General features: G+C 55.4%; 1 protein-coding gene across 1 annotated transcript in view; it reads right to left on the reverse strand.

Annotated features, from left to right (window-relative positions):
* DHX37 (DEAH-box helicase 37) overlaps window positions 1-22,073 on the reverse strand; it is a 30,530-nt gene that overhangs the window by 6,305 nt on the left and 2,152 nt on the right. The window contains exons 2-16 of the mRNA XM_082418212.1: window positions 20,108-20,277; window positions 16,472-16,584; window positions 14,531-14,876; window positions 12,077-12,225; window positions 10,838-10,930; window positions 9,010-9,106; window positions 7,999-8,112; window positions 5,931-6,032; window positions 5,593-5,707; window positions 4,876-4,971; window positions 4,583-4,671; window positions 3,721-3,868; window positions 3,183-3,259; window positions 2,630-2,862; window positions 368-479 (exon numbers count right to left, since the gene is read on the reverse strand). Coding sequence (XP_082274338.1) covers window positions 368-479; window positions 2,630-2,862; window positions 3,183-3,259; window positions 3,721-3,868; window positions 4,583-4,671; window positions 4,876-4,971; window positions 5,593-5,707; window positions 5,931-6,032; window positions 7,999-8,112; window positions 9,010-9,106; window positions 10,838-10,930; window positions 12,077-12,225; window positions 14,531-14,876; window positions 16,472-16,584; window positions 20,108-20,277 — 2,054 coding nt within the window. The remainder of the gene's footprint in view (window positions 1-367; window positions 480-2,629; window positions 2,863-3,182; window positions 3,260-3,720; window positions 3,869-4,582; window positions 4,672-4,875; window positions 4,972-5,592; window positions 5,708-5,930; window positions 6,033-7,998; window positions 8,113-9,009; window positions 9,107-10,837; window positions 10,931-12,076; window positions 12,226-14,530; window positions 14,877-16,471; window positions 16,585-20,107; window positions 20,278-22,073) is intronic.

Genomic DNA, 22,073 nt, shown 5'->3' on the forward strand with positions numbered 1-22,073 from the left:
CAAAATGTAAAATCCATAGGGACAGCAAGAAAGCAGCCTCGTGGCTGTCAGGGGCTGGGGGGAAGGGAGGGCTGGGAGAGACTGCTGAGGGGGGCGGTTCTCTCTGCCCGCACCAGCCCTCCCGGAGCAGGGCAGAGGCGGGCACCCCTGGACACACTCAGTGGGTGCAGCACTGGGGAGGTGGGGGGCCCACAAGAAACCGCCAGGGGGCTGGGCAAGCACCACAGGGCTCAGCTCCTAGGGCTTCCTGGGCCGCAGGGAAGGAGGAACAGCCCCCGAGGGGCTGGGGTCACCCTTGCCCACCAGACTGGACACAGGTACCCTGGCAGATCAGTGGGGTGATGGCAGGGCTAGGGCTGCAACTGACCTTTTCAATGTTGAGAGCTTTCATCTGAAGGGTCAAGTCTTCGACAGGTCTCCGGGTGATTTCAGGAGGGGGGAACTTCTCAAAGTCACCGAAAACCGCAGATGAATAGAGTCTAAGCAGAAGGAAGCACCAGAGACTAAGAAATGTTAAGTAAAAAAGGAAGAAACTCAGCCAAACTACCTGGCATTGAATCTTGACTCCACCACTTACTAGGCAAGGTGTTTACCCTCTTCCTGCCTCACTTTCCTCACCTGTGAAATGGGCGAACATAGCAGCTGCCCCGTTGGGATTAGTGAAGATACTTCAGGTATCTTCACATAGAGTGCTTAGAACTGCCTGGCACACGGCACTCGGGATGTTTTAACTACTTTATTGCTTACGAGTTTTCTTGGCATAGTTTCTCAATTTTCTTTTCTTTTCTAATGTAAAGCAACGTTGAAAGTAACAGTATACAGCTACTGAAAACAAACAAAACCCAGCACACAGGGACTCCCCTGGTGGTCCAGTGGTAAAGAATCTGCCTTCCAATGCAGGGGACGTGTGTTCGATCCCTGGTCGGGGAAGATCCCACATGCCGCGGAGCAACTAAGTCAGCACGCCACAACTACTGAGCTCGTGCACCTCAACGAGAGAGCCCGCGTTCCGCAAACTACAGAGCCCACGCGCCCTGGAGCCCACAGCAACTAGAGAGAAGCCCACATGCCTCACTGAAGATCCCGCACACTGCAGCTAAGACCCAACACAGCCAAAAAAAAACAAAAAACAAAAACAAAAAACCCAGCACACAGACTGGGAGGAAATATTTGCCAGTGATGTCTCTGACAAGGGTCCAACACGAGGATTATACAAAAAACACTTACAACTCACCCATCAAAAGACAAACAACCTGACTGAAAAATAAATGATAGGGCCTTCCCTGGTGGCACAGTGGTTAAGACTCCACGCTCCCAATGCAGGGGGCTCAGGTTCGATCCCTGGTCAGGGAACTAGATCCCGCATGCATTCCACAACCAAGAGTTCACATGCCACAACTAAGGAGACGGCAAGCCACAACTAAGGAGACGGCAAGCCACAACTAAGGAGCCCACGAGCCGCAACTAAGGAGCCTGCCTATGGAGCCCGCCTGCCGCAACTAAGACCTGGCACAACCAAGTAAGTAAATAAACTAAAATAACGAACACTATAAAAAGAAAAAAAGAAATGATAGATCTGAATAGACATCCCTCCAGAGAACAGGTACAAATGGCCCGTAAGCACGTGAAAAGATGCTCAACATCATTAGAGAAATGCAAACCAAGACCACTGTGAGATACCACCTCGTACTTTCATTTTTATAAAGTAGAAAAGAGCAAGCGTTGGTGAGATGTGGAGAAATTAGAACCTTCACACACTGCTGGTGAGAATGTATAGATAAAATGGAGTAGCCGCCGTGGAAAACCGTCTGGTCGTTCCTCCAAACGTGAAACACAGAGTCATCGTACAACCCAGCAATTCTGCTCCTTGGTATACACCCGAGAGGCACGGGAACAGACGTTCAAATACGTGTGCATGAATGTTCACAGCAGCACTATTCACAGTGGACAAAATGTGGACGCAACCCAAGAGTAGCAACAGATGAACGGACAGTGAGATGCGGTCCCTCCACGCAATAGCACGTCACTCAGCCATTAAAAGGAATGAAGCGCTGACACAGGCAACAGTGTGGATGAACTGTGAAAACACGATGCTGAGTGAAAGAAGCCAGACACGAAAGGTCACATACTGTCCGATTCCATTTACAGAAAATGTCCAGAATGAGCACGTCCGTAGAGACAGGAAGTAGAGGAGTGGTTGCCGGGCGCTGGTGGGTTGGGAGTGGTAGGGAGATGCAGGGAGAAACTGATTAATGGGTACAACTGATACATGCGGTCTCTTTTGGGGTGAAGAGAACGTTTAAAAATTAATAGTGGTGATGGCTGCACAACACTGAAAATATACTAAAACCCACAGAATTGCACACTTTAAATGGTGAGTTTTATGGTATGTGAACTTTACCTCAAAAAGGTGTTAATAAAACCAAACAAAAATCGAGCTGCTAATAAACACAGGGCCTGACGTCAGTAACAGAATAAAGAAATAACGCCAAGTGCCTGAAAGCCAACAGAAAAGGGGGTGTGAAGGACGGTTGCCAGCAGGACACGGGACCCCCCTTTCCTCGCCCGTGGGGGGGTGACCACTGCACAGTGGCCCCAACGTCACTGGAGGGGCCCCTGGGAGCCCCACCTGTAGCAGTGGCCGGGCTCCGTGCGGCCCGCGCGTCCTGCCCGCTGATCGGCCGAGGCCTGGGAGACCCAGGTGACGCGGAAGGAGGACACGCCGGTGACACGGTCGTAGTGCCGCGTCTTGACCTTCCCACAGTCCACCACGTACTTGATGCCTGGGATGGTGAGGGACGTCTCGGCCACGTTGGTGGCCACAACACACAGCCGTGTCCCCTCTGGGGGAGGTTGGAAGACCTAGGATGGGGGGACAGGAGCAACAAGAAAACTGACCTTTGTCCCACCAGAGTCAGGGAAGAATTCGTGGGTCAGAGGTCAGAAGAAGTCAGCCAGGCGGGCAGGGCCTGGAGGTGACTCTCCTCGCCTCGGGCCACTGCTCCCGAACTGAATGAGGGAAGTGTTCCCGTCCTCCAAGTAGGAGATCCCAATACCCTCTCAAAAGCCTGGGGCGCCGATCGGACAGCTGATGGGGAGCGCGACCCGGGCCGGACCTGCTCCCACCTCAACGCCTGTGGGTGCCCCCCACCGGGCTTCCATCCCAGGCCCCGCACGGTTACCTGCGCCTGCTTCTCCGGGGCCAGCAAAGAGTAGAGAGGCAGCACGTGGAGGGGAAGCGAGGCGTCGGGCTGCTCACCTGCAGGGGAGGCAGAGGCCTGCTGCACCCCGCTCCCCTGCTGCCCAGCGCCCCTGCCCGCTCTGCCAGAGAGGCCCCCCTGCAGCCCCGCTGCCAGGGCTCAACCCTGGGCACTGGCAGAGAGGGTCGGCAAAGCCAGCCACGCTGCAGTCTCTCCTCCGCGGAAGAGTCCCAGGCCCTGTGTGGAGACCCCTAAGGGCTTGATTCTGCCCCCCCCCCAAACCCCCAAGGCCTGCGTTCACCCAGCAAAGCCACGCCCGGGAGTGGCGCCCCCATTACAACCGGCACAACAGAGACCTGAGGGCCTCCTCTGTGTCAGGCGGTTTCAGGAGGTCAGGAGACAGCAGGGGGCAGAGCAAGCAGGAACCCCAGCTCCCCTGGGGCTCGCTGCTGGAGAGGGCCCATCGCTCGACCCAAGCCCAAGCCCACGCGGTGGGAGCAGAGGCCCCGGCGGGTCCCACCTCCGTCCGGCCCGTCGTCCCCTAAGTCCAGGTCCAGGTCGGAGCCCAGGGCCTCCTCGTCCTCCTCATCCATTTCCGCGTCCCTGTCCTCGTCACCTTCGCCCGCTGGCAACACCGAGTAATTGTCCAAACTGATCTGGGGCAGCGTCTACGGTAAACAAGACATCAGCACCGCGGGCTGTGAGGGACCCTGCGTAGAGGCTGGCGTTGAGAGCAGAGCCCGCGACCACGTGACCCTGGGCAGGTCACTCGACCCCATCCTGCCTCAGTGTCCTCATCTAAGAGTTGGGGACGATCATGGGACTTCTCGAAGGGCTGCCATGAGGACACTACAAGCTAACACACGTGCAGCCCTGAGACCACTGCCTGGCACGCTGTAAAAGCAGAAGTGACGTCGTGCAGACGCCCTGGGGAGAATGCCCCTCACGCCCGGCCGGCCCGTCCCCCCAGCTCTTCAGCAAGCACAAGGGGTCCCTTTCCGTTGTCCGACCCTCCCTGGGCATCGATGCAGGCCCTGCTCAGGGCTCAGGGTTGGGCCTTCCAGAAGCTTCCTCCAGGCCCCCAGTACAGGAAGCCTGGAATGTTTTAAGTCGCAGCCCACCCTGCAGCCTCCGGAGCAGCACCAGTCAACCCCTCCCTCCACGGCAGGAAGGTTCTAGACCCCCCTGCTGCCCAACAAGGCCACCAACAGCCCCAGGTGGCCACTGGGCACCTGCAATGTGTCTAACACGACTGAGGAGCTGAATGTTAATTTTATTTGGCTTTAATTGAATTTACACCTGTGCAGCCACACGGGGCTAGCGGCCACCACATGGACCAGGCGGCTGCAGAGCCTGAGCTGCCCCCTCCGGCCTCTACACACCGTGGCCTTGGCCTTGGCCTTCCTCGCCCGAGCCTGCGACTTCTTAAACCTCCGCGTTTCTTCTACCGAATCTTTCCGATCGTCCTTTTCTGGGAAAAGATGAGCAAGTTAGGGAGAAAGCCATCTTGTGGCTGGTGCCAGGTCATCAGGGTCCAGGGTAAGGTCACTGCATCGATCACCATTCACTGGGGGGACGGGAGGGCGGGCAAAGGGCTGGCTCTTTCGGGGGAGGCTCCGAAGCCCAGGCTGACCGCCCCTAGCCTCTTGGGTGAGGGGCTTCAGCTTGGGGTTACCTGGAGGCCTGTGCCTGGCGACCGGGAAGGCTCTCCTCAGCCTGCGGCACAGCGCGTGCACCTCTGCCTGCCCCGTCAGGAACACCAGGATGCCGCCTGCGGGGAGAACCAGCCCCACCGTGACCCGCTCGTTCACGCAGCAGACGCTGCCTTGGCCATGACCGTGTGCCAGGCCTTGATCTGAGAGCTGCGGCGCAAGGAAGTGCTGATCAAACCAGGGGTGCAGAGGCCCAAACGAGCAACGGGCAGCTGCCTACACACGGAGGGCGCTGGGACAAGGAGCTAAACAGTTACTGTGGGAGCCGGCATCCCATCCCCCGGTGTGAGCCCAAAAGATGGGGAAAGCAGCTCTGCTCCGGGGAAGTGGGAGCAACCCAAGTGTCCATCACCTGGTGAACGGAACTAACGGAGCACGTGCCACGGGGATATGGTGAGAACTGTGAGGGGGTCAGGAGTGAGACTCAGGTGGGACACACCTGTTCACCTGCCCTGTGTCTGTGGGGACAAAAGGCACCCTCCACCCCCTCACCCCCTATCCAGTTAGTCCCTGAAGCCTCGCAATCCTTGGGGCGGAACATGGCAGGGCAGGTGCTGTGAGGGCTCTGGGACCAGTGAGGACACTGAGGCACAGTGAGGCCAAGTGACCACCTGACCCCCGCTGCCTGCACCCCCGGGTCTGGAAGGGGAGGACCGGCCTCCTCCTGGCCAGGGCCTCACCTGCGGGCAGCATGCGGTGGATCTTGCAGACCTTCCGGAAGCACTCCCCACTGTAGTCTTCCAGCGGCGTCCGCTTGTTAAAATGCACGGTCACCGGGAACTGCCGGGACTCAACCTACGAGGACGCCCAGGGAAGCACGGGGTCGGGGGTCGGGGGTCAGGGGTGACCTGAGCCCAGGCCCGGGCCCTCCCCTTCCCTGAACTCTGTGACCACGAAGGTCTCCATTTCGTGCTACAATCCCATCCATCTCCCCCGCAGCAGGCGTCCTGCGCTCTGTCGCAGTTGACAGAGGGGCCCAGCCTCCCCCGGCGCCCTGAGACCCCGGCCTGGGCGGTACCTTGATGACCGGGGGCGGCTGGGCGAAGAGCCGCTGGTTCTGGGTGAAGTCCTCCACCCGCAGCGTGGCCGACATGATGAGCAGCTTCAGCGGCAAGTGCCTCTGGGGGACGACAGACCCGGGGACCCACAGCCGCCCGGGGCCAGGAACACTGACGGGGGGGGCCTTGGGGGAGACCTGCCCTGTCCTCCCGGCCTCCCTCCAGCCCCACCCCGCCCCAATCCTCAATCCTCTTTCTGGTTGCCAAAGATCTAAGAAAAAGTGGAAGTGGGCGGCAGTGGCTTGTTAAAGGAGCCCTTAAGATACCCCCGAGGGGACTTCCCTGGTGGCGCAGTGGTTAAGAATCTGCCTGCCAATGCTGGGGACATGGGTTCGAGCCCTGGTCCGGGAAGATCCCACATGCTGCGGAGCAACTAAGCCCGTGCGCCACAACTACTGAGCCTGCACTCTAGAGCCCACGAGCCACAACTACTGAGCCCGCGTGCCACAGCTAATGAAGCCCACGCACCTAGAGCCCGTGCTCCGCAACAAGAGAAGCCACCGCAATGAGAAGCCTGCGCACCGCAATGAAGAGTAGCCCTGCTCGCTGCAGCTAGAGAAAGCCCACGCACAGCAAAGAAGACCCAACACAGCCAAAAATAAACAAAATGGGATCTGGCAGCTCTGCTCCTGGGCACAGACCCAAGCGAAAGGAAACAAGTCCACACGGAGACCCGGACACGGACGTTCACGAGAGCCAAAATGCGGAAAGAGCCCAACTGTCCTCCAACAGATGAATGGATATATGAAACGTGGTCCCTCCACACATGATGATTCAGCCATAAAAAGGAATGAAGCACTGACACAGGCTACAATGTAGATGAACTTTCAAAATGTGCTACGTGAAAGAAGCCAATCACAAAAGGCCACATGTTGTGTCATTTCATTTACATGAAATATCCAGAATAGATAAATCCATAGAGACAGAAAGTACACTGATGGATGCCTTGAGATGGGGGGAGTGTAGGAGGATGCGGGTGACAGCTAAAGGGTACAGGATTTCTTTTCAGGGTGATAAAAATATTTTAAAGTTGATCGTCGTGATGATATAACAACACTGAATATGCTAAAAAACACTGAATTGTACACTGTAAGTGCATCCATTACGTAAAATAAAGTCACAAAAAAACCCCCCCAGATATCAGGCCAACACCTGCCCCAGGGCCTTTGCACCGGCTGTTCTCAATACTCAGAATCTCCTCCCACCGGCACCCCTCCTCACTCCCTCACTTCCTCCAGCACCCCACTCAAAGGTCACCCTCTCAGTGAGTCTTCTCTCACTACCAACCCTCCACCTTCTGCCTGGTACTGCCCCCTCTCCCCGGCTGTGTCCGTCACCAGCTCACAGGCTTTCTGAGTTTGCTTATCGTCAGTTGCCCTCATGAAAATGGAAACCCCAGAAAGGCAGGAACCTCTGTCCTGTTCACTGCGATGCGCTCGGCGCCTGGCACACAGCACACACAGACCTGATGTCTATCTGACAAAGGTTCTGCACTTCTAAGAACTGGGCGTGGCAGAGTGTCAACCTGTCGCGGGACTGGCGGGGGCCAGAACAGGACTGCTCCACAGAGCTCCCACCCAGGGCAGCATCCCTCTGACCTCCGCCTCTGCCTGGTCTGGGGTGGCAGAGATGCAGGCAGAGGCGGACCCCAGGCCGGGCGCAGGGCAAGCATCTCAGAGCACGCAGAGCACAAGGGCTTGGCTGGGTGGCCCCACCAGCGCTGCGGGTTCCAAAGACCTGGCTGGCGTCTTAAAGCCGGTTGCAGTGGGGCCTGACCCACCACAGTCTCCTTACTTGAGCCTCTTGCTCTGGACAGAGGGAAGGGTCACAGCAGATGAGGCTGGACCCAGGGTGGGGACCCACAGGGGGTCACAGCGGATGAGGCTGGACCCAGGGGGGATCTGTTTACACCAAGACCCGCAGCCCAGCACCGGGCCTGGGGGGTCCTCTCCCAGGAGACCCTCTCACGGCAGCAGCCTGGGTGTGGACGTGGCCGGGGCCTCGGGGCTCCCCGGCGCCCTCACCTACCTTCGCCCGCAGACACGCTATGCGGGACAGGAGGCCGACGAGGATGTCGGTGTACACGCTCCTCTCGTGCGCTTCGTCAATGATCACCACCTTGTACTTCGGCAGCAGAAAGTCCTGCGGGGAGGTCCGGGGATGAGGCCAGCCAGCCGGGCCTGAGCTCCCCAGGGTCACCGTGCACCCAAAGTGCCTGCTCAAGGAGCCCCTGTGGTAGCCGGCACAGGTCCGGGAGCTCTCGGCCTGCGGGGCGTCCTGGCCTATGACCCCGGGCGAGTTGCTTCACCTCCCAGGCCTCTTTCTTCATCTGTCAAATGGGACAACAGGACCCATCTCATGGGGTCACGGTGAAGTTTCAATGACAATTACTGTCTGTAAAGTACACAGCACGGGGCCCGGGCCCTGGCAGAGAAATTGCTAGCGAAAAGGCAGCTACGATCTATTAGAGCTGAGCTACCAAATGCAGATGCCCGTGGGGCGGGGAGGGCAGGCAGGAAACAGGAATGAGGGGATGCTGGGTGGGGACCAGGGGCAAGAGCTCAGCACATGCCATACAGAAAGGGGCCATCGGACGCCACAACACACTCACAACCACCGTCCCGGTGGCCTCGAGGCAGAGGCAGGTGTCACCTCTGCCCTCCCCCGTGACCCCTGCCCGGGGGACGTCACACAGCCCAAGAGAAGCGGTGTGCATTTGGCTAACACACAGTCTGTGAACCAAACCACAATGAAAATACAAGTTCACGTTTAATGAGCACTTACGAGGTGGTGTGCTAAGGTGCTTTCGTGCGTCACACGATTTTTGTTTCAAAGCAATTAGGAGGAAGGTACCAGCTTGCAGATTGAGAAACCAAGGATCACAGAGGTTAAGTAAGTTAACTTGCACAAGGTCACACAGCGGCACGGTGGTAAACGCAGTGCTTTGCCAACATTCACTGCTCACATTTCAAGTGACATCCTAGCCCCCCACCCCCATGCTTACCAGCCTTGCTTTGTGACACCAGATGAGCAACCTACCTTCTGGATTTCCTTGAGCAAGACGCCGTCGGTCATGAACTTGATTCTGGTCTCTTCGGTCACGTTTCCCTCATATCGGATCTGATAGGAGACGACCCTGTGGGCACAGGCTACGGCTCGGTCCCCCAGAGCTGCAGCTGCCTGGGGCTGCAGCCGTGCGGCCACTCCAAGGTGGGCAGAGGAGCAGGCCTGGCCCCACTGGGCAGGCGGCCGAGGGTAGGGACCACCGGCTCCCCCAGCAAGGCCCGGACACCGGCCCACCCCGCCTCCCTCTCCAGGAGCTGTCACGGGCAAGTGAAGAGCATGTCAATCAAACACACACACGGACCCTGCTGGAGCCCGATTTGAACAACCAACTGTAAAAGCTCTTTAGGAGACAACCCGGGAGATGGGAACACGGACCGGAGCACACTCAGGAGTTATGATATACTCTAGTGATGGTGACGGTACTGCAGTTATGTTTTCAGAGTCCTTATCTTAAAAAAAAAAAAAAAAAACAACAACAGGGACTTCCCTGGTGGTCCAGTGGTTAGGACTCTGCGCTTCCACTGCAGGGGGCACGGGCTCGATCCCTGGTCAGGGAGCTAAGATTCCCCAAGCCTCGGGGCGCGGCCAAAAAAACAAACAACCCAAAAAACCCCCAGACTCATGATCTTTCAGACCCGCAGTCAAATATTGAGGCTGAGATGATGCGAGATCTGAGACTTGCTCCAAACTGGGTCTCGGGTACATGGGGGCTCATCATACTAGTCTTTCCACTTTTGTATACGCTTGAAGATTTCACACTAAAAAGCTGAAGAGAATGAAAGGGGCAGCTTTATATGTACTGTAGTTTTCAAGATTCGCACTGAAATGGCACAAAAAAGATACAGAAGGGTGTGAAGAGTATGAACCATTCACGCCAGACAGCGAGAAATACAGAGACGCACAGAACTGCCTGCCTGTGCACAGAACTGTCTAGAAGGATCCACAGGAAATGTGCAGTGGTGGCTGCCACGGGGGAGGGGAGCTGGGGGTGCCTCGCCCACCTAAGATGCGAACAGAACAAGGCTCCCCAGTTTGCGTGCTGGGCCCAGCGGGGGCAGGGTTCTGTCCCCAGAGCCAGGACGGGCCTGACCCATGGCAGGTCCTGCTCGGTAAACATCTGAGGACAGCGTGGACGGCGGGCACTCTGCCTCTATACGATTCTGTGCTTTCTTTTTTCTTTCTCCTCGGCCGCGTGGCGCAGCTTGTGGGATCTTTGTTCCCTGACCAGGGATCAAACCCAGGCCCTCGGCAGTGGAAGCGCGGAGCCCTAACCACTGGACCGCCGGGGTATCCCCTACAGTTCCGTGCTTTCTGAGCCTCAGACCCCACTGGACACGCCACCCCTTCCAGCCTGAACTGGACGGCCTGGGCTGAGACCCAGGCGTCTGCGCTATACACACGGCGCCGAGCCATCCTCAGGCCAGGGCTGTGCTGTGTTCAAACCGCTTTCCGAGGCAAGTCCTGCAGACCTACTGCCGGAGAGGATTTTCCTTTTGGAAACTTGAGTTGTAAATTAACCCGGCCACGCTGCCCGCCTCCTGCCTGCCTTTGGCCACCTGCTGCTCTGCTCTGCCCTCAAGGCCCTGTAAGGGCCACTCTGTCCCCTCGCTAAGGGCCTGGCTGGCTCGTCCCTGCTCCACGGTGCCCCTGGCAGGAAGGTCCTACCGTCGGCATGTAGGGACCGCCCTGTGCTTAGATGCAGACGTGGCGCCCCCCGGGGGAACGAGGGCCTGCGCCGTGCCTCAGGTCTGGCGGGGCCGGAGGGCCACCCCAACCCTCCCACAGGAGGCAGAGCCCTCACCGCGGCGACAGATTCATCTCCTTGGCCACTCGCTGGGACATGGCCACGGCGGCCACTCGGCGGGGCTCCGTGACGCCAATGATGCAGTTGTCACTGGGGGAGGAGAACACAAGGCATCAGCAGGGCTCCGCCCCACCCGTCTGCCCCGAGGTCACACGCGGCTCCAGACGCGGCCCTCACTGGGGGCGACGGGCCACGGGCGCCCGGCCAGGCACCGCAGCATCACTGAACAGCAGCGAAAGGGAACGGCCCACAGGGCAGTCTACAGGAGACGCTCCGATCGTCACGGGGCGAAGGGGTCCGGGCAGCCGCAAACAGAACGAGGCCTAGGTGGACCTGAGCCCGCAGCCGGGGGGCCTGTCCAACCCAGCCGAGCACGCGCGCCTCCACAGAACCGACCCAGGGCACGGGTGGTGGGTTCTGGGCAGGAAAGAGCTGACCCAGCAGGCCCGAGGCTGCTCTCCCTACAAAGCTCTGCTTCCAGGGCAGCCCCTGGCTGGTGTCTGGGAACCTGGATTTCAGGAGGGCTCCCGCCTCTCCCTGACGGACAAGAGGGGCTCACTGCGCCTGAACTGTCTGTACAAACAAGGTGGCTCATGCTGACACCTGCTTTCCTTTGGGGAGTCTAGAACTGGGTAGGTACCAGGCAGAGGGCGCCTGTGTGACCAGCCCCCAGTAAGAACCCTGGGCGCTGAGCCTCTACTGGGCGTCCCTGTTTGATGACACCTCAATGAAGCGTGTCCTGTGTGACCTCCGCCCTGGGAGAGGGCTCTGGGGGCCTGTGCCTGGTTCCCCCAGACTTCACCCCGTGAGCCTTTCCCTTTGCTGGCTGTGCTTTGTGTCCTTCACTGTAACATATCACAGCCATGAGTACGACTACATGCTGGGTCCTGGGAGTGTTCTCAGAAAATTGCTGAACCTGGGGGTGGTGTTGGGGACCCTGACACACACGGGTCGGAAGGGCCATCCCTCCCACCAGGGACCAACCTAAACGTTTTACACAAATTCAGTCATTTCATCTACATAACAACCCCGTGAAGTAGGTGCAGTGATGAACCCCATGTCACAGCTGAGGAAACTGAGGCCCAGAGAGGTTAAGGAGCTTGCCCCAAGTCACACAGCATGTCAACGGCAGAGCCGGAATTAGATCCCCAGGAGCCCGTGCTCCTAACAACTCCCAGGGACCACGTCTCACTGTCAGCTGAGGGACCTGCGGGGGACCCCGTGGCCAGCCCCCACCTGCTGTAGCCTGCTTCGTAGAGAAACTGGGGCACCTGGGTGGTCTTCCCGCTGCCGGTCTCGCCGCACACGATGACAACGGGGTGCTCGGCCACTGCCTCCATGATCACTTGTTCTTCAGAGAGAATCGGGAGCTTCAGCCGCTCTTCCTGGCGAGAGAGGGGAAGTCAGCGCTCACGGAATGGGGGTGGCGGGGTGTCGTCCCCTGCAGAAGGGCGGAGGGGATGGGCGGCTTTGCTCAAAGCAAGACTACGTAGGGTGACGTGGTTCCTATAAAGGCAGCAGCCGGCATCCAGCCAAGGGGAACAGGTGCGCCCGCCGGAGGACGGAAGCCCTGACGGCTGGGGAGGGGCAGAGACATGGGCTGGGTCCTCGGGGACAGCGTGGTCCAGGGAAGCCCCTCGGGGCACAAGGAACTCTTGCCTGCTGCTGGTGGGAGCCTACACTTACGGCACAATCACTTCGGCAAACCACCGGGGGCTAATTTTACCAAAATCGAGAATGTGAGATATGGCGATTCCTCTCCTAGGTGCTCACACGTGGGTGCGCGTGCACACACACATACACACGCTCACACAAGTATTACACAGTGAGGGAGAAGTTTCGTGAACTCCTGCTTGCCCTTATTGTGTGTGAAGCATGCTAGCACGCTAATTTTTTTTTCTTTTATTTATTTATTTACTTCTGGCTGTGTTGGGTCTTCGTTTCTGTGCGAGGGCTTTCTCTAGTCGTGGCAAGCGGGGGCCACTCTTCATCGCGGTGCGCGGGCCTCTCACTGTCGCGGCCTCTCGTTGCGGAGCACAGGCTCCAGATGCACAGGCTCAGTAGCACGCTAATTTTAAAAATTCTGTTCTCTATCTCTATTCCATTCCATTGTTTTTTTTTTTTTTTTAAAAAAAGGTGCTGGCCATCTCATGACCCCACAATGGCTGTGACTTCCAGTTTGTAAACGCTGCTCCCCCCCAAATTTTTGTACCTGTGCCTTTGAGAAAAAGGCAAGAATGTTTAAATCAGCAGTGAAGATGGTAGCAAAAAGCTAAAACAACCCAAATGCCCAGCCACAGAAGGGTACTTAAACTGTGCTCTATTCACGCAATGTAATGCTCTACAGCAGTGAAAAAAAACAAAACCCAAACGGACCTCGGTGACACACATCTACATGGATAAATAGATCTCAGGAACACAATATCGACTAACAAATAAGCAGAGTGCTGAAAAATATATATGATGTGAGGCCGCTTATAAAAACAGGCAAACCTAGGCTTAAAAACATGCACATGGAAAAACCACAGAGAAAGGCAGGGGATGAACCCCAGAGGGCACCAGGGACACTGGATGGCGGAGCCCGGGTTCCTGAATGACCGTGTGGAGCAGAATCTCACGCCCTGACTCGCAGCGGACGGCACTGGGCTCTGACATCACCTACGAGGAAACCTTCGTGGCATGAAGCCAGTAGCACTTCAGGGTCTGTCAGAGCGGTCAGCTCACCCTAACTGCTTATACATGAGCACACAAACGTACCTGTGACTGAAATCACATCATTTCCACAATCCAATCTGTGGTTTTAAACAGTTGCTCTAAGATCCAGGAACCCTCTGCCTCAGGCCTTTGCTCATGCACTTCTCAGCGTGGGACGGCCCCCTTGTTCTCATCTGGTCCCTGAGCTCTCGACCCGGATGCCTTCCCTGATGAGGCCAGACCCTCCTGTGCTCCCCCCTCATGGTACCCGATGTTCCCCTCCGTGGCTCCTGTCCCACGTGTGGTCGACCTCGGTCTCCCCTGCTGGACCGAGAGCTCCGAGACGCAGATCGCTCCGCCTCCTGTGCTGGCCCACAGCACGCGCTCCGTGGAAACGTGTGGACGGAACCACCACCCGTGATGGGCCAGACCCTGCGGCATCACCAGCCTCACGGCTCCCCAGGTGCGTTCCATGGGCCTCGGGCTTCACCTCCCTGAATCTTGTTGTCATGACAACCCAGTGAGACCCTCATTTTACCAGACAAGGATACGAAGTGTACAGAGGCGGAGGCCCTGTGAGTAGACGGGTACCCCCATGCTACAGACGAAAACGAGGCCCAGAATGAGCTGGAAGGTGGGGGAACCAGCACTCCGTTCCAGGTCAACTGACTCCAGAGCCCAAGCTCTTGTCCCTGTGAGCGGATGCCTGAACCAGGACCTGCAGTCAGAGGCTGAAGGTGGCGGCGACCGGACGACGATAAAGGCAGCGGACACCCAGCTCGGCAGCCCCGGCCACGTGCCGGGCACCCGCTCGTCAGCCCTACAACAACCCTCCAAGGTGGGTACAGCTACCCCCCTTTTCCAGGCAAGGAAACCGAGGCACAGAAGGCCATGCAACCCGCTCAGATCCTGGGAGGCCCTCTCTCTGCACCCTCAGCCCCCTCACAGCACTGACCTGAGCACCTAAGCTCTTAATCAAACACCAGAGAGGCCAACCTGCATGTCGGGGGAGCGGTTCACGGGGATGAAGACGGCGGGCTTTGCTGGGGGCCTGGCCAGGGCAGAGGCTGCCGCAGGAGGAGCTGATGGAGGGGCAGGAGTCTCGGCCAGACCGCTGGGCACTGGGCTCTGGCCCCTGGCCCCATGCGGAGCCGGTGGCAGATGCGCTGGGGCCGACCCTGCACCGGCCTCCGCCGGCTCGTCCGCTGGGGCCTCCTCGGGTCCAGACTCCGCTGAGGACTCAGACTCCTCCTCTTCTGCCTCCTGGTAGTGGCGCTTCCGGTGGGCCCCGCTGAGGCTGCTGATCTTCTCCAGACCCTGGGCTGCCACATCGTCGGGCTTCCTGCCGGGAGAGCCAGAAGTCAGACCCTAGGACGGGCCAGTCAACCTGAGGCAGCTCTGGGTTGCTGCAGGCTCCTCAGAGGCCAGGACGCGAAGGCCACGCCCCTTCCTGCCGCAGGGCCTTTGCACCCGCTGTCCACGCTCCCTGAAGACAACTGCTCCCTGCCTTGATTCCAAGAACGCCTCTCAGGAAGACCTTCCCTTACCGTGTAGCCTCAGTCACCTCCCCCGCCCGCCTCCATCCTCTTCTACCTGCTCTTTTCTGCCTAGTGCTCAGCAGCACCAAATATATGTGTTCACGGGATCACTGCCCGTCTCCCCACCATTAAAATGTGAGCTTCTTAAGGGAAGAAATTTAATTTTTGTGCACTGCTCTATTCCTAGGGCCCACAGGAGAGCCTGAGATGCAGTTTGCGCTTGATAAGCAGTCGTTAAATGCACAAGGCTTAACAGGCCAGGACTGGAAATGAGCAGAGAGGGCCAAGTGTGAGAGCAGTGGGCAGGGGCCTGGGCTGGGGGGAGCACACGGGCCCCATCTAACGCCGGCTGCTCTGTGGGAAGGCCAGCTGGTGCGGCCACATCATCCAACTGGTCAAGGCCAGGGGGGACCCTGGATTTTAATGTAAAATCTCCTAATTCTTAAATGTTGACTGTTGAATAGTGTCTCCCCAAAATTCATGGCCACCCAGATGCTCAGAATGTGATCTTATTTGGAACCAGGGTCTTCAGGATGTCATTAAGATGAGGTCATACTAGATTAGGATGGGCCCTAAATCCAATGACTGGTGTCCTTATGAGAAAACAGAGACCCAGGGGACTTCCTTGGTGGTCCAGTGGTTAAGACCCCGTGCTCCCAATGCAGGGGGCACGGGTTCAATCTCTGGTCGGGGAACTAGGATCCCGCATGCTGCGTGGCCAGAAAAGAAAAAGAAAAAAGAAAACAGAGACCCAGACACAGACAGAAGGCCATGGAAGACACACAGAGGATGCCACGTGACGATGAGGCAGAGACTGAAGTGACGTGTTTACCAGCCGTGGAGCGCCCAGGATGGCTGGCACCACCAGAAGCTGGGGGAGAGGCTGGAACAGATTCTCTGGCCTCCAGCAGGAACCAACCCCACCAACACCTTGACTTTGGACTTCTGGCGGTCAGAACCACAAGAACAAATTCCTCGTTTCAAGGCCCCCAGTTTGTGGTGACCTGTTACCGCAGCCCTAGGAGACTCATACGTGTGCAAAAGATCCAAATGCCTAATGACGCTACGTGAACCAAACAAAACCTGCTCATCGGCTAAATCAAATCCTTGACCTCCTTGATGACAACTTCTAGCCTACTCGTCCCTGCAAAAGCTGGAAGGACCTGTAACGCAGGGCTCGGCGTTGCAGGAGGACACTAGCATCCTGGAGTAAGAACTTTGCCATCCTGTGCAGTGTAGGATATTTCGCATTATCTGAGGCCTCCACCCATTTGAGGCATTTTAGCACACGTGTCACTGCAAATGTATTTTCCCATAGCCCCAGAAGACGCCATGACCCTTGACCCCCCGGGAGCCCGGACGGGAAGGGCGGGCTTCAGGGAGGAGGCAGCCGACTCACTCTTTGGCGCGGTACATGCGGCCCCCGGTGCCCAGTCTGGACGTGGTGTAAAACAGCCTCATTTCAGCCTCCGAAACCCGGACTTCGCTCAATTTCTGGAGCATCTCCGCTCGCTGGGGAAGGAAATGCGTGTGTTACACATCTGGCATCACGATCCTCTCTGCAGAAGGGCAGCTGAGACTCTAGATGAAATTCCAGCATCACTAACACCTACAGTCTTTTTTTTTTTTTAAACATCTTTATTGAAGTATAATTGTTTCACAATGGTGTGTTAGTTTCTGCTTTATAACAAAGTGAATCAGCTACACATATACACACGTTCCCATATCTCCTCGCTCCCGCATCTCCCTCCCTCCCACCCTCCCCATCCCACCCCCTCAGGCGGTCACAAATCACCGAGCTGATCTCCCTGTGCTATGCGGCTGCTTCCCACTAGCTATCTATTTTACGTTTGGTAGTGTATATATGTCCATGACACTCTCTCACCCTGTCACATCTCACCCCTCCCCCTCCCCATATCCTCAAGTCCATTCTTTAGTAGGTCTGTGTCTTTATTCCCATCTTGCCACTAGGTTCTTCATGACCTTTTTTTTTTTCCTTAGATTCCATATATATGTGTTAGCATACTGTATTTGTTTTTCTCTTTCTGACTTACTTCACTCTGTATGACAGACTCTAACTCCATCCACCTCATTACAAATACCTCCATTTCATTTCTTTTTATGGCTGAGTAATATTCCATTGTATATATGTGCCACATTTTCTTTATCCATTCATCCGATGATGGACACTTAGGTTGCTTCCATGTCCTGGCTATTGTAAACAGAGCTGCAATGAACATTTTGGTACATGACTCTTTTTGAATTACGGTTTTCTCAGGGTATATGCCCAGTAGTGGGATTGCTGGGTCGTATGGTAGTTCTATTTTTAGTTTTTTAAGGAACCTCCATACTGTTCTCCATAGTGGCTGTATCAATTTACATTCCCACCAACAGTGCAAGAGGGTTCCCTTTTCTCCACACCCTCTCCAGCATTTATTGTTTGTAGATTTTTTGATGATGGCCATTCTGACCGGTGTGAGATGATACCTCATTGTAGTTTTGATTTGCATTTCTCTAATGATTAATGATGTTGAGCATTCTTTCATGTGTCTGTTGGCCATCTGTAACACCTACAGTCTTTTTTAATCCGAAGGTCGAACTGCAATTACCGTCCTTCACGGAGTTCTTAACGCCGACAGACGCGTGAGCTTAGGGTGGCTTTTCGCCCCCCTTACGGAGTCTGGGGTTGGATAAACAAGGCTCTCTTTGCACCACGGTGTGTCGTAAGGGAAGACCAGCGACTACCCAGATGCCCATCAACGGGAGATGGAATAAATAAAGTAGGGCCCATTTGTATAATGCAAGACTTCCTGGCAGTTAGTACAGGGAGGAACAGCTGTGTGTGGGGGACAGGAAGTGGTCCCCACTCTGCCTTGAATAAAGCAGTGAGCGGGGGCGGGTCCAGTTGGTTCCTTTCCCCTGGGTGAGCAATTCATGAGTGTTTGTCTTGTTATTCTTGAAATTACTCAGATATTTTATATCTGCTTTTATACGTGTATATGTATATATATATATACACACACACATATTTCATAATCGATAAAAAACAACGTACAGAACAGCAAGAAAAGATGCTCACAGGATTTAAACAGGACACACTCACAGGACGGTGAGCCTCCCCTGCATGAAGGGCTCCAGGGACCACGCGTCAGAGCTGCTAACGGGAGGCCTGTGTGTCCCCTGGTGGACACAGCACGCCTTATGGTCACCTTGCCAGAAAGACTAGCGAGAGAGAATCTCCTGAAGCCTCTAGATCAGGGTTTCCCGGTCTTCACGCTGCTGGCATTTGGGGTCAGATAATTTTTTGATGTTATGAGCACCGCAGGCTGCTTAATACCATCCCAGACCTCTACCCCCCGGATGCCAGCAGCGTCCCCCAAATCGTCACAGCCCCAAATATGTCCAGACTTGGCCAAATGTTCCCAGGGATGGGGGGGGGGGGCAAAACTGTCCCAGTGGAGAGTCACTGCCCCAGACCCAAATACCAATTTATAGGGAATTCGGAGGGTGGAAGAACATGTTTATATCAGAGATGAAAAGTTTTTCACCCAGACCGTGGGAAAGTCTCTGAGACAGACAAACCAATCTCTCCAACAAATATAAGGGGGAAAGAAAGACAAGAGATGTGGGTGGAGAGCATCTATGAAACAATTAGAAATTGGACTATTTACTGGATATCTAATGGTATTTTGAAAACATTTAGACATGCTAATGGCACTGTGGTAATTTGAAATGGTCCTTATTTTAGAGATGCAAACTGAAATATTCAGGGATATGTATATGGGTTGAATGGTGGCCCTCTGAAAAGATATATCCATGTCCCAGAATGGGATCTTATTCAGAAAAAGGGCCTTTTTAAGTTAAGGGTAATTAGCTTAAGGATCTCAAGATGAAATCCTGAATTATCCAGGTGAGTCCTAAATTCAAAGACAAGTGTCCTTGGGACTTCCCTGGTGGTCCAGTGGTTAAGACCCTGCGCTTCCACTGCAGGCGGCACAGGTTCCATCCCTGGTCGGGAACTAAGATCCTGCATGCCACATGGTGCAGCCAAAACATTTTTTAAAAAAAAGAAAAAGAAAAAGACAAGTGTCCTTATCAGAGATACACAGAGGAGGGACACACAGGGGAGCAGGCCACATAAAGACAGAGGCAGAGACTGGAGCAATGTGGCCATGAGCTGAGGAAACCTGGAGCCACAGGAGCTGGAAGAGGCCAGGTAGGACCGTCCCCTGGAAACTTCAGAAGGGGCACGGCCCTGCTGACACCTCTATTTCAGACTTCTGGCTTCCAGATCAGTGAGAGAACACATCTCCATTGTTGTACGCCACCCAGTTTGTGGTCACTTGTCAAGGCAGCCACAGAAACTAGTACAGATTGACGCTGCCTGGGCTCTGACCCAGGGGGTGGGAAAGTGACCAGCCGTGGAGATGACCAAGGTTGACCATGAGCCTGACAACTGTTGGAGCTGGTGACAGGTACACTGGAGCCCATGACACTATTGTCTCTACCTTTATATATGTTTGAATTTCTCATTACAAAATTTTCTCCTTAAAAACATATTAAGCAAAAAAGGTTAAAATTCTCCAGAATGAAGTTAAAAAATAAACAACAAAATGAATGAGGGGGGAAAATAAAAAGTGAGCACGTTGATCGACCAACTCCTGGTTCAACAAACATGTGGTCTCCACAAAGCTGGACCCGTCCCAGACTGACAGACACCCAAGTAGCACGTCCCCCAAGGACTGGAAAGGTTCTGGATCTGTGTGTCCCATACGGGGCACTAGTCCCACGTGGCTATTTGCATTTAAGTTAATTAAAACCAAATCACATTAAAAATCCAATTCCTCGGCCACACTGGCCACATCTCAAGTGCTCAACAGCCACGTGTGGCTGGTGACCACTGTACTGGACACTGCAGACACAGAACTTGCCTCTCCTTCTGGAAAGTTCTATCCAACAGTCCAGCCACAGGGATCACGTCGGGGGTCACAGACACCCCGACCCATCCCTCGCCGCGCAGACAGAGCGTGCATACCTGGCGCTTCTTCTCCTTCTGGTCTAAGATTCTCTGCAGCATCTTCCGCTCTTTCTTGGTCAGGGGCTTCTTCTCCTTCTTGGACAAGGGAGGGGCTTTGGTCTTCTTCTTCTTCTTGCCGGGCAGGACGAGCGCGTTGCTTGCATCGACTCCTTTCAACGTGCCCTTATCTGAAAAGACACGCTCGCCTGACCCATAGCCCTGGAGGACGGAGAGCGCGGACGCCCGCGAGTCCCAAGATGCTGTGTTAACGCCGTTTCCTCCGGGCTGACCCTCCTGCCCACAGTGACAGCCACCCGAGCACCCGCATAGGAACGGGGGCGCAGGCCCGTCACACCTTCATCCCACCGGTCCACCCAGCACCCGCCCCGGGTCAGCCGTCCTCGCGTTGCGGGGACAGGGATGGGGGCGCAGCAAGGAGGGAACAGGCTGCAACAGTGCCTCCCTCCCAGCGGCGCCCTGCGTTCAGCGGGACTGTGGGATCAAAACCATCTTTACAATGACTCTGAAAGACGCTCTCTCACGCGTGTACAGTGGACTGAGTACCAAGCCTGCGTCACGTCTATTTTTAAATGGTGGAGTTTGGGACTTCCCTGGCGGTCCAGTGGTTAGGACTCCGCGTTTCCACCGCCAGGGGCACGGGTTCAATCCCTGGTCGGGGAACTAAGATCCCAAAAGCCGCGTGGCGTGGCCGAAAAAAAGTCGGAGTTTGAAAGTATACGTTTCAGACCAAAATCCAGCTCCCTTATCACTCTTCAACTCAAACCTACGGCAGCACCATGGGGAGGAGGGGGCTTGGGGAGCACCTATTTCTGCCTCACACCCAACGCTGGAGTCCCCGTACGGGCGGTGTCTGACTTTTATTAACTGCTCAGGCTTTGTACATCTTTATGACTTTACCAAGTGTAGGAGAGGTTGTGTGCTCCTCAGTAAGAAGAACGAGACTGCTTTAAGCAATGCAAGCCGTCCATTCTGCAGGTCTCAAACAGAATTAAAAGCAGAGGGAAAAAAAGAAGAGAGTGTACAGCAGCATTTTCCAAAGGCTCCAAATCGTGTGACGCGGTGACAGCTAAAGGAGTGTGTGCTTGTACGCGCTTGTGTCTCAAAATCTCTCGGTTTTAATTTCTAGTACAGTAAATATCGACAGACACGACCCACACTAACAAAAGCAATCTGGGGTCCTCAATTTTTAGGAATGTGAAAGGGTTCTTGGTGCAAAAAATTTGAGAACCACTGTGCTATGGAAAAAAAGGGGGCGGGGGAGATGTGCTAAAAATAAAAATAAGAAAAAGGGTGATGATATTGGATCGGGGAAAGCTCTTTGAAGAAGGTAACCTGCTTTATAGTCTTGTAAGATCCCTCTGGCCCCTGAGAAAGGCGGAGATAGACAGAGATGTCTTGTTCTGGGGTGAGAAACAACTTTCCCCAAATCTTTGAGTCTAAGAGACCTCGGGTCCCTCTGCTCTCACTCAACTGTCAGTCCAGGGGTCTTCTGCCCTCTTAGAGGTGCCATCTCACTTCCTGAGCTGTCACTGCTGTTCCAATGGATGACGCCCATCACAGGACAACGGCACATCTCTACAGCTTGTCTTTACTTTTCAAAGCATTCTCGTTTCAGTCACAAACATATTCTCCCAAAATACCACCTCCATGACTCTGAGATCAGGTAGGATGACTGTTACTGCTGGACCCATTTGACAGCTGAGAACACTGAGGCACAGAGATGTCAGGCGATTTGCTTCAACTCCCAGCCTATCCCTGCAACTTCCGAGGAGGGAATTCGGACTCCAGATTCCCACTCTGACAATCTTTCCTATAACCTCACTGCCTTCCGGGTCCAAGAGGAGAGTGTGGAAGGTGGGTTGAGGGAAGCAGGCTTCCCCAGCGGCCCCGGCTCTCTCTCCCTCCCTCCACCTCCTGAATCTAGACTCACTCTTCCCTAACACCTATATCTGCTTGGACCTCA

Source organism: Balaenoptera physalus, assembly GCF_965194825.1.
Source record: "Balaenoptera physalus genome assembly, chromosome: 12".
In the NCBI taxonomy this organism is placed as follows: domain Eukaryota; kingdom Metazoa; phylum Chordata; class Mammalia; order Artiodactyla; family Balaenopteridae; genus Balaenoptera; species Balaenoptera physalus.